This window comes from Acomys russatus, chromosome 30, assembly GCF_903995435.1.
Source record: "Acomys russatus chromosome 30, mAcoRus1.1, whole genome shotgun sequence".
In the NCBI taxonomy this organism is placed as follows: domain Eukaryota; kingdom Metazoa; phylum Chordata; class Mammalia; order Rodentia; family Muridae; genus Acomys; species Acomys russatus.
Window position 1 is genome coordinate 15,684,204 of NC_067166.1, and position 12,967 is coordinate 15,697,170.

A 12,967-nucleotide genomic window follows, 5' to 3' on the forward strand; every position below is an offset into this window, starting at 1 on the left:
ATAAAGTACTGAAGAAATTTCAGTGAGGATCATCTGATGTCAAACTAGGTGTTATTTTTCTTGGTACTGTGACATAAGCCTTCCTTTGGCTCCTGGTTCATCGTGGGAAGCCTGGCCCAGGGGTGTGTGTGAGATCTGATCTGTGGCTCTGGGGTCAGGAGGCGGAGAGAAGTGCTTGTTGGGGCTCCTCTCCTTGTTGGGGCTCCTCTCCTCAGGGTGGGTTTCCTTCTTCAGTTAATACAGGTGTGTTTCCCAGGTGACTAAATCCCCACTGGTGCACCCTGAAGATTTACATCACAATAGGGAAGGTCATTTTAATCATTAAAACAAAGGGTGAAGCCTCCTTGGACTGGAGTTCACAGTGCAAGAAGTTCAAGGGGAACAAATGTTCTGATTGACCACACATGATGGTGAAATGCTGAAATCCCAGGACTCAGGTGGTTGAGGCAGAAGGGCCACAGGTTCCGGGCAAACCCATGCTACCCAGTGAGAAACGGTAGCAGTCAGGATTGAAGGAGAAGGCACAGGATGCTTATCCATAGGGACATCACACAGTTGAAGCATCCAAGAAAATGAACAGGGAAACTACTAAACCTAATTATAAAGTTACCAGGAAAGCCATATGTAGCATGTTTAGGTTAAGAAGTAAAAACCAAGCTCATTTACTGTTTTTAAAGGAAAATACTTATATATGCAGGGCATGAGGCCTACCAGTGTCATCCCAGCTCTCACCACCGCTAAGACCAGAGGATCCCAAGATCTAGGCTAACCTGTGTTACCCAGTAAGGCCCTGTCTCCCCACTCCCAAAAATATATGACTGAAGTTGGTTTTGTTTTCTGTTATTAAAATATTTTAGAATATACCTGCAGAGTAAAATAAGTTGTTGCTGTTGTTGTTGCATTGGGTTTTTCTGAGACCGTGTCTCTCTGTAGTCCTGGATGTCCTGGAACTCCCTCTGTAGACCAGGCTGGCCTCAAACTCAGAGATCGCCTACCTCTGCCTCCCCAGTGCTGGAATTAAAGGCTTGTACCACCACCTCCTGGCGAAATAAAGTTTTAATATTGCTTTGAAGGCATTTACTTTGTGATTTTACATCTCTGACTTATGTCTATGTATCGTCTAGTGTTGGTTATTGTGTTTTATATGATAACTTAGGGCAAACACATGTCATAAATATTCTCTGATTTTCCAGAAGTAATAACTGTCTGCATTTCTTTCTTCTTCCCACATGCATAGGTCAGCACACCTGTCTTTGTGCCAACAAAAACACACGAGCTGCTTCACCGAATGAGCGGGAAAGGACTGGCTGCCCAGTACTGCTTCCCAAGACAGCCTTGCATCTTTGGTGACAAAATGGTGTCTGTCCAGATCACTCTGAGTAACTCCTCTGATCGAAAGATAGAAAACATCCACATAGCGGAGAAAAGGCTTCCTGTAGGCATGCAAATGCATGTTTTTCATCCAGTAGGTAAGTGCCAGCTCTTATTTGAAACTTGGTAACTAAATGCTTTCATTTCTAAAGCAAATCATTTCAGGAAAAGGATAAAATACTAACTGTGAGAGTGTCCTGTGTGTGTGTGAGTGACTTGGTCTTCCCCTGCCTCAGGATCCGGCACAGGTGTTGTGCTCCTAAGCTGTATGCCCAGTCTTTTGTTTTGTTTTGTCTTGTTTTTTGGGTTATTTGGTTTTTGTTCTTTTGACTGAATTTATCACCTGAGAGAAATGTGTTTCTTTGCCCTTAGTGAACCAGCTCTCGGCAGTCATAACCCCCGTAGAGATGAGAGGGCGGGTCTGAGGATGGAGATGGCTGCCTGTCCCCTATCTGCATCACCTTCCCTCACCTCGCCTGCTCACTTTCTCCCCCACCTCATTTCAGATCAGTTATTGGGGACTAAAAGCAGGAAAATCAGCCTGCTTTTTGAATATAGTGCCTCTCATAGCTCAAGACCCTTTGCTGATTCCTTTTACAACCCACAAATTGAGAAGTAACGGAACCAGGATGAGCACTGTTCGTGCACAGGATATAGAGCACCATGCGGTGTGTGCTTGCATTTACCTATGTTTTCTCGAGGTTTTAAACATCTTTACTCTGCTACCACCATTTAGAATCAAAATGAGTATGAACCCAAAAAAACAGAAAAGGGAAGGCTCACTTTTCTTCCCATAAAGCATGCAGCAGCAGTGGCCCCTGTCTCTGCGTGCAGAAGGGAGCTGCCGCTGTCCTCTGGCTGCCTCCCACACAGCATGGACTTCACACATGCCCACCAGACTGCAGGGCCTTCTATTGTACTGTTTGCCATTTTTTAAGTATTTTCTCAAAATACGTAGTTTTTATGAGTGGGGACAATTCTAAAGTGTAGTTGGAAGGAGCTTCAGGCAAAATCTCAGTTAAAGGTAATGCAGGTTTGTGGTCTGCGGTGTGTGTGTGTAGTTTTCCTCTGCTTCAGGGAGTAAAGCTCTTGGCCCAGGACAGAGTTAGGAAGGTTCCCCTCCTTTCGTTGCTGCACACCACTGCTCTGGTTTTCTCCACCTGAGCCCAGCACCATAGAACCTCCCTTGAGGCTATACAAACCGTGCCATGCTTTGTATGCGTAACATTTCCACAAGGGAAATGGCGGTTTCTAACTCAAAGCCTAGTAGACTTCCTTAAGCAACCAGAGTTAAAGTGGAGTTAAAGTTTATTTGGACCACAGTAAATGCCAATGTGTTATTCTTTGATAATTAAGAGAATTTAATAGTGTGCACTATTCTGATTCTTACTGGATTATTTTGCAGATTTGATACATTGCCAGAGAATTACAGAATATACCAATTTGTGATTTTTCTTTTCTTTTTACTACTTGTAGCCTAGCCCTTTTTACCTAGTTTAAAAATTAGTTTAGTTAAGCAGTGTCGAGTACCTGATGTATGGGTTGTCTGGGTTGGAAATGTTATCCAAAGGTTAAAACAGTAGAACAGTATTAATGCTTCCTTAGGCTGGCATAATGAGTTGATGAGTTGACCTTTTATTGGCCTATGTAGAATAGAAGAAATAAATACAATAAATTTCATGGTATGACATTAATGCGGCATTAAAATATGAATACCATTGCCTCAGTACTGCTTATAGGCTTTTTGTTCTGAGGAAAATTTTATGGCTACGATATCTCATTCATTTTGGGGCTTTGATCGAATGCTTTTAAGATAAGGAATTCTTTTTCATGTGTATAACACGGCCCAGACCCAACCAGCAATAATAGCTTACAACCAGTTACAGTGTGTGATTATAGCTAAGTTAGCCTTCTAAAATCATCTTAAGAGTACAACAAAACCAAATATTCTGTTTATGTTTTTGTGGGGAAAAAAGGAGTCAGGATCTTTCATTCATTAAATGCTTGTCCATCTGCAAAGGGCCCAGAAATATTCCTAGTACTCACCAGTCTGTTTTCTTTTGCCTAAATCTTTGGAATTTGCCCTTCTGTTAGCAGGGAGCTGTATTTTTTTTCCTTATTTGCCTAGTTTTCCAAAGAAATTAAGAACACAAAGGATTTTGGGGGGTGGAGGATAAGGACTAGCATTAGCCATATCCAGTGCACAACAGCAAGTCCAGAAATGGTATCCAAGTATAGTCAGTCACCTTATTGGATAGCTCCAAATACTATAAAACTCTATTATATGAATAATCTTATGCTGATCATTTTGCTCTTGAAGCATTCATATAGTAAAACATGTCATTGACCATGCACTGTCCTCCAGAATTAGCATGACACTAAGCTTGAAGCTCATTATCATAACACTCAAGACAGAATTTTGAGAGCTGTCACTTCCTCAGATGAAACACAGAAGCACGTATGATGAGGGAGGCCTGAATTGTGAATGCAGCCATGTTTGAGAAATGGCCGAATTAGCTACCCCTGTGGTGTATGATACCGTGTGTGTGTGCAGTGCACACAGGGGTTTGGGGATTCACAAAAGGATAGCTGGCCTGTGGCTCAGGAGTAGAATGCTCTCTCACCCAGGCTTCATCTTCTGCATGGGAAGGAGAAAAGTAGAGCCTTAAGCAGTGAGACTGACAGCTGGGAGCTCATGGCATTGTGTGTGTGTGTATATATACATACATACACACATATATATACACACACATACAGAGAGAGAGAGAGAGAGATTATGAGTATAGCTGTAAAGAAACCCTGATTGCCAACGATTTAAGCAGCTAGTCTTGCAGTGGTTGAATAGCTAGATAGTATAATGTAAGTTATATAAGCAAATGAAATTCAAAAATAGAATCAGAAAACCAACATAGAAGCCAATAACACTTTAAATTGAGTCTTAAACACAGGCCATTTTATAATGCCTAGTTGCATTGAGCCTCTGAGAAATAACATAATTTTTATATAGAAACTTACTGAATTATTCTTTGTCTCTACCATCAAAGCAGTGGTGCTCATTAAAGGGCCAACCATACTTACCAGCAAACCGTAGGAGATGTTCCACTCTACTAAGATAGAAGTGTGCTTGCTAAAATATATTGGCATGATGTGCATACACAGGTAAAGCTAGATATAAATGGTTTGTATAATGTAGCTATTTTGAAAACTTTGAGCACAGTGAAATCAAAAGTACATGTTTTCTATTTAAATGTATGCTTTATTATGTACATACTCAGGGTGCCCCGCTAGCCTACGATATCTTACGTGGGAAGAAAATTTGTAATGATTTGCCTTGTCTTATTTTTCCACCCTATCCTCCAAAGACAACAGTAGGATATCTTCAAATACTTCTTTCCCATACTCGGTTAGTTGATAGTTGAGGCTTCAGAATTTTCAAATAGATACAAATACCACTTTATTATTTGTCAAGATAACTGAGCCTACTATTAATTTCACCCTTGTAAGTCTATGAATAATGCAGTTAGCCTTATTTTGGTTCTAGTAATACCAGCTTTGTTGATTAATGTCGGTACATTTGAATGCCGTCATACAACTTTACCTTAGCTTGCGCTTTAAGTTGGGTCTTTTCTTCAGTTGAAATTTTGGACCACTGTTTAAAATTTATTTTTTGTATTTTAAGTATTCAACAGTTTGAGTATACAATCTTTTAAACATTTCAAAAGCACAATGATTACCATAGATTCTAGTCCAGTTTGAGCTACATAAAGAGTTCCAAGACCAGCCAAGACTACCTACCTAGACTACCTACCTAGGCTACCTACCTAGACTACCTACCTAGGCTACCTACCTAGACTACCTACCTAGGCTACCTACCTAGACTACCTACCTAGGCTACCTACCTAGGCTACCTACCTAGGCTACCTACCTAGGCTACCTACCTAGGCTACCTACCTAGACTACCTACCTAGACTACCTACCTAGACTACCTACCTAGGCTACCTACCTAGACTACCTACCTAGACTACCTACCTAGGCTACCTACCTAGGCTACCTACCTAGGCTACCTACCTAGACTACCTACCTAGGCTACCTACCTAGACTACCTACCTAGACTACCTACCTAGACTACCTACCTAGGCTACCTACCTAGACTACCTACCTAGACTACCTACCTAGGCTACCTACCTAGGCTACCTACCTAGACTATCTACCTAGGCTACCTACCTAGGCTACCTACCTAGGCTACCTACCTAGGCTCTGTCTTAAGAAAAAACAAAACAAAAACCAAAAGTGCCCACTGCCTATGGAGACAGGAGACAGCCCAGGAAATGTGTGCCTCTGGACTCAAAAGAAGAAATAGGAATGGCCAATAAGCACTTGAAAAAGCATTCAAACCCCTTATCTATGCAAGGTAAATGCTTCTTAAAACTGCTTTGACATTCTGTCTCACCCTCAACCCTCACCCCGCCCTCACCCACCACCCCCGACCCCTGAGTGACTTCATCAGGAAGACAAGGGGCAGCTAATATGGGAAGGTTTAGAGAGAACACTGCACTCCTGGTGCGGATGGAAGCTTACTCTGCTCCACTGCTGTGAAAGTCCATGTGGGGCCTCCTCAAACACACTAACCGCAGAGCTGCTGTGGGACACCAAATGCAGGGATACTTGCATATGCATGTTTATTGCTGCACTGTTCACAGGAGCTAAGAAATGAGACCAGACAAGATGACTATAAAATGACCATAAACAGATAAATGGATAAAGAGTATGCAGTACATGCACAGAGTGGGATTTTCTCAGCTATGAAGAGACATGCATGACACCTATAGGAAACCAGATGAAACTAAAGACCATTACTTTAAATAGGACAAGTCAGATTCATGCCTCTTGTTTGTGCTCATGTGGAGAGGGAAGGAGGGAGAGAGGAATTTGGGGGAGGGGCGCAGTTAGTTTGTAGAACATGGCAGAAAAGAGACCATGGGTGGAAGAAGAGATCTCTTAAGAGATGTCTTGGGGCGGGGGTGGGGGGGGCGGCTGGAGAGATGGCTCAGAGGTTAAGAGCACTGCCTGCTCTTCCAGAGATCTTGAATTTAATTCCCAGCAACCACATGGTGGCTCACAACCATCTATAATATGTTCTGATGCCCTCTTCTGACATGCAGGTATACATGCAGATAGAGCACTCTTATACATAGAATAAATAAATAAGTATTTTTTTTAAAAGAGAGATTCTATCACTTTGTTAAGATACTACAGCCAAAGCAACTTATAAAGCAAACCATTTAATTTGGGGCTCACAGTTCCAGAGGATAGGGAGGGAGCATGGTAACAGATAGGCAAGCAATGGTGCCAAGGGCTTATCCCCAGTTTGGGGGCAGAGGGAGGGAGGTGCTAGCCAACTGGGAATGGTGTGGGCTTTGGAAGCCTCAAAGCCCAGCCCCAGTGACACCTCTTCCCAGAAGGCCACATGTCCTAACCCTTCCCAAAGAGTTCTGCCAGCAAGGGGCCCGGCATTCAAATATCTGCACCTGTGGGGGCCATTCTCATCCAGACCCCACAGCTGGGCAAGGCAAGGGACGTTAGTGGGTAGTGGAAGACACCAGATGTGAGAACAGGGGAGAGGACCAGCAAAACAGGGGCAGTTTGCAGGGGAAGGCAAGTGGATGGACCAGTAGAGTGACATGATACATGGAAACTCTGTGGAGGCCACCACTGATACGGTGACTTAAACTATGAATTTTAAAATGAAAAACAGTTTCTCAAATAGATGTCCTGTGTTCATTGGAGACTGTTCCGAGTTAACTTTGAAGAGAAAACTTCATGAGTTTATAATTTCCTTTAATATTCTTAGTTTAAGTTCTCTAGTGAGCCATAATTAGATTTGTCTTTTGCTGTGAATGGCATCAATGTTCAATGTTTTCCTTACCTCTTCCTCGTGCCCTCCATGTCTTAACGTCTAAATTACCCTCTTTCTAGACTCTCTGGAGCCTGAGGCATCTGTTACTGTCTCAATGGGTATTGACTTCTGTGATTCTACACAGACTGCCAGTTTCCAATTGTGGTAAGTTCAGTTGTTGCTCTGTTTTCATATTGCCTGTAAGGGGCAGAAAATATAAATCTGGGCTTTCAATAGCTTTTCCTGTAAGACAAAACATTTGAACAAATGTGGTTTTATTTGACAATGTGTAACTGCCATGGAATAGTTGCTTATACCCAGTGTATTGTATGGGCATTCTGTGTATTTCTTAGACACCTGCTGTCACAGCGGCGACATCCATGGTTTGTTGGTTAGAGAAGGAGAGTATTACTAGTTTTTTGTTTCTTATTTTAATACGACAGTTTTAGAAATTCAGGAGAAAAGAACAATTTAATACTATGCTGACCAGCCCAGAGAAGACACCTTCTGGGGGGTGAGGGTGTCATTTTGAGATACAGTGAGTTTCCTGAGTAAAAAATTACTGATTCTGAACTCTTTCTAAAACATTTTCCTCTTTTTTATGTTAATTTTACAAACTGCTTGAGGACATTTATAAAGTTGATTAAAATGCCATAACAAATGTTACTGAGTCTTTTTTTTTTTTTTTTTTTAGTTTTAGTTTTCGACTTTATTGCTTTATGTGGTGTGTATATTCTAATGAGCTCCAGAGGCCATTGGGGAACCAGAGCAAAGCTAGTGAGGTCTGGAGCCAGCCTCGAGGCCCCTCTTCTTATGGTTGTTTTTTGTTTGTTTGTTTTTGTTTTTTATATAGGGTATGACTTTTGAGTGGTAGTTACTTGTTTTTCTTTACATCGAAGTATTTCATATGTCTGAATTTTAGCCAACTTAGGATAATTTGCTAAAATTTAAAATTTGCAAGTCAGGACCAAAACACTTCAAAGTAAATGTTTAGGTTAAATGTACTAAACCTTTCTTTGTCATTTTCCCAGAAGCTCAGGCCCAGTGTCATTTCTTTTATTGCGCGGAGGCAGCAGTGATAGATATGAGTGATGCAGCATGCACATTGATTTTATGCAGATCATCACCTTTATGTTTTGGGAGGTCTGCTTTATTAGTGATATATAAAAACTGATTACTTTTCCCCACATTGCCTAGTAATTGTTTATTATTTTTCTATTAGACAAACAACACAGATCAATATTACTGAACACAGGCTATGAGTAACACCACTCTGAATAGATTTGCTTCCAACGCCAGAGGTATATTCATTTTAATGATTTCAACAATGTGAGCCCAATGACAAAGCTTGTACTAAATTAGACCAAAGTTAAAACCTGAAATATTCCTTTATCTTACCAATTTTCAATCAGGTGTGTTCTTATTTTTCCTTCTTTTTTTTTTTTTTTTTTTTCTCTTAATTACAAAGACTTTTTAAAATAGTTTATTGGGCCACATTTGCATTTGTCTTCTACAGTTAGTTTGATTTTTTTATCCTATATTGGGTAGTACTTATGAACAGTTTTCTTTCGATGTCTCTTAAGTTAATTTTTAAAAAACGGCAAATGTATCTCGCATAGCAATTAGCTTTCTGTTATAAGCACTTGCACTAATACATTTTCTGTTGCAAATGCACAAAGTACTAAGTTATTTTACATTTCATCTAGCACAAAAACATGCTAAATCAAAAAAATTTTTTTTGTGTGCTCCAAAAAGAGCACTTTGTCTTGCATCAGGTGTAATTGATCCTGAAGCAGCGCAATCACAATTACTCACTTTCTTAATTGGCCTGCCCAAAATCAGAAAATGGAAACCGATCGGCGGAGCTTCAGTCAATAGCTTCATAGTATGCTGGTGGGGGTAGGGAGATGGTGCTAATGGGGAGATCAATGGGCCCGGGGTGCCAGTCACCGACTGTGCCTTTTGCATAGTAAGGGGCACCTTTTGCTTAGTGGTGTGCTGTAATAGTCTTCGTAGCTCAGTAAAAGGAGAAGAGTAAGAATGGCTGGTATTGCTTTTTTAAAAGTTTGCCTGAAATACATTATATGTAAAATTATGGACAATAAGAGCATAACAAGCCTTTGGGAGTGCTGAAGCGTTTAGGTCTGTTATGAGAAGAATGAGAACAAGGGTAAAGTGATGTTCCTTTATTCTAGATTAATTCTGTCATTATGATAAGGTGATGGATGGATGGAGTGAGAAAGTGAAAATATATAGTTGTATAGTCTTATGTATTTTTCCCTTTTGAGGGAGGGAGCGTCGAGACAGGATTTCTCTCTGTGTAGCTTTGGCTGTCCTGGACTCTCTCTGTAGACAAGGCTGGCCTACATCTCACAGAGATCCACCTGCCTCTGCCTCCCTGAGTGTTGGGATCACAGGCATGTGCCACCGCGCCCAGCTAGTCTTAAGTATTTTATAACAATTCTCTCTTACTTTGCATTTTAAATAATTACCAAATTAATTTCTTGATTAAAATATTCAATTAAAAACATGTAATACCCGTAGATCTAGCTCTTTACTAGCTCGTTACTGCGTAACAAATCCCCATCCTGGTGGTGAGTTGGCAGAACTGTATCAAATGCAGTAACATTGTGCCTGAAGTTAGCTACAAGACAGTACTTGCATCCACTGTTTTTGTTCAAAATCCACTAAAAAGAAAATTCTGTTCTTTAAAAGGTGAGTGCAGAGCTGGGATGTGGTTGCACACGCCTTTAATCTCAGCACTCAGGAGGCAGAGGCAGGCATTATCTCAGAGTTCAAGTCCAGCCTGGTCTACAGAGTGAGTTCCAGAGCAGCCAGGGCTACACAGAGAAACCCTATTTTGAAAAACATTAATAAATAAATAGAGAGTACAGAAAAAGAGGCAGAGACAGAGAGAATGCCATTAGCTGACCAACCAGAAATTGCAAAGAACTTTTGGACATTAGAAAACAAACAGGAGCAGATGAATACTTAATGAGAAGATGAAAGAAAACCATGGGACAAGATACTCCTGTGAGAGATACCTGTAACTGTGGAAATAAATCTGAGTGGGTGCGTGAAAAGGAAAGGCAGGAGGGGTAAGGAGCCCATTCAGGAATGAAAGAGATACTAACCCAGCCTTTACTTCCCAGCTTCACCTTGAAGCAGACAAGCTGAGGCCTAAGGACACCTTTGCAGAGTAGCAGGCTACCTGGAAGGACTTCCTGCATGGAGGGCCACCGCAGCACAGCAGGGGCTACGCTGTGCTCAAGGAAACAGAAGCGACCAGGATGGAAGGAAGTGCAGCTCTGTCCTAGCATAGTCTCAGATCCTCCCTATCTCAGGGAAAGCAGCCTTCCTGCCTCCTCAGTTCACACCATGGAACCAGTCCATACCCCAGGCAATAGGAGTCCAGTTTCTACCATGATAGTAGTTGCTGGCATTTGTTAAGTACTTAGAATATGCTCATTACCACTGCAAACACTTTTAATTCCAAGTGTCCATTGTTTATTTTCCACATTAGTCCTTAACTTATTTACTGGCCCCCATTTTACAGATCAGTAAACTGAGACATAGGGGGGAAAAGATATCATAACTAATGTGTAATAGAACTTGGTGTGTTCTGTCACTGTGTCGTTGGGGATGACCAAGCTTTGGAAGGAAAACTAAAAACCGCAACTTACAAGAGAAGGCTAAAGATAGACATAAAGACCCAAGGGATTGTGAAGGGAACGGTTAGCAGTAGAGTGGACACAACTGAATACCGAATACTCTGGAAGACAGGGCCAAGGAAGTAACTGGAGTGAAGACAGAAACAAAGGGGCCGGAGCCTACGAAATAAAGGAGATCTAGGAGAGAAGAGAGAGAATTAAATAAACTCTGGAAACTATGGGCCAGTGTGAGAAGGAATACCTAGGCCTTGTCATGTTTCATGCTTTAATTGATTGATGGCAAACAAAGTTAAGTATGATGTAAAATTAATCAAAATATCACTAAGATCCTTGATATCTCCAAACTAGGAAGAAAACAAGTCATTGAAACTTGGGTCCTTTTAACTTGAAGTGGAGATAAGTGTGCTAAATAGAAAACTAAAAAACATAGCTTAGGGGCAGGGACGTACATACCTGTGTTTGCCTCTTCCTGAGGAGACAAGAGAAACACCTGTACATCTGTCTAGAGTACTAACATGGAAACAGTGGTTGGCTAGTGAAACCATTCCATCTGTCTAGTTGGTGAGCCAGTGTGTTTGCTGGGCTCACTTACAGGAGCACAGTGGAGGGGCTACTGACTTACAGGAGCACAGCGGAGGGGCTACTGACTTACAGGAGCACAGCGGAGGGGCTACTGACTTACAGGAGCACAGCGGAGGGGCTACTGACTTACAGGAGCATAGCGGAGGGGCTACTGACTTACAGGAGCACAGTTGAGGGGCTGCTGACTTACAGGAGCACAGCTGAAGGGCTGCTGACTTACAGGAGCACAGCTGAGGGGTTACTGACTTACATGCAAGAAAAATCTTGCCTTATATTAAACTGTCATACCATCCACTTCTGTGTAGCTCAGTTGTGTAGAGCTGTCGTGATAATGCTACTTTATTGGCCTGGTGACCCACTAACCTTACATCTCACCAGTCCTTATCTGTGTTGAGATGTGTATGAGTAGAAGTGGGCATAGTGATTTCTCCATGTTAAACAAAGGAGATGTGAAGAAGAGAGGAAAGGAGGAGAGCTGGGGCCAGCAAGCCTGACAGCCTCAGAAAGTGGAAGGAGAAAATCCACTCCATAAAGTTATCTTCTGAGCTCCGCACATTTGCTATGGCACGTCCATCCTTGTCGTCCCCGTCCGGTTCCTCCCCGTCCCCCGCTGTACACCCCCTGCATACACAGAGACATAAGCATGTCGTACACACACTTACATCTCATAAATTATTTTTTAAAAAAAGAAAAGCAAAAAAAAAAAAACATTAAAAAGTTAAATAAATAAAAAAGAAAGGCATAGCTGTAAAGAGAATGAAACAAACAGAAAAGAAGGCAAAACGATAGGAAAGAAGAAATGAAGGACACCCTGGAGACGTGTAGAAATGAAAAGAAAAAGTTTGTCCAAACACGAAGGAACTTTTTCTCTTCTCCCTATTGTTAACCAAACCATGCTTAGAAGACTGACTTAGTGCGCCTGAGGCTTTTGCTGTGGCTTGAGGGAACAGGTATTTACTGTTGCTCTACAAACTCAGCAGTGCCGGGCTGGTGACCAGCACCCTGTGTCTGTGGGGTCTGAGGTCCTCTGCCTTTGTGTGTCAAGTCAGTTCAGTTATGATGGACTTTGCATTTTCATGGCCCCATGAAGGCTCCTCTCGGGCTCCTGTCTGTACACTTGCCCCTCCACCCCCCACCTCACCCCAACAAAGAAAGAAGCAGGGAGGAAGGGAGGGGAAGATGTCAGGGGTGAAGGAGCCATGTCTCTGTCCGAAAAGCAAAGCAGAGCTTTCCTGGCAGCTGTCGGCTGAGTCTGTCTGTGCTTTGTTGCTCATAACTAGGTCACTTACTCTTTGCTGCAGGAGAGGCAAAGAAATGTTCCCTGGGGCACATTGTCAGCCAAGAAGAGAGAGCAAACAGGTACTGGGTGAGCGGGTGGCAGTGTCCGCTGCTGCAGGACTCCATGCTGTTACATTCACCTTGAACACCCCATTATGACAGTCACTAT

General features: G+C 42.1%; 1 protein-coding gene across 1 annotated transcript in view; it reads left to right on the forward strand.

The window, feature by feature from the left end:
- Positions 1–12,967, forward strand: part of Ap3b1 (adaptor related protein complex 3 subunit beta 1) — a 202,242-nt gene that overhangs the window by 167,072 nt on the left and 22,203 nt on the right. Inside the window, exons 23-24 of the mRNA XM_051172495.1 lie at positions 1,238–1,469; positions 7,348–7,432. Coding sequence (XP_051028452.1) covers positions 1,238–1,469; positions 7,348–7,432 — 317 coding nt within the window. The remainder of the gene's footprint in view (positions 1–1,237; positions 1,470–7,347; positions 7,433–12,967) is intronic.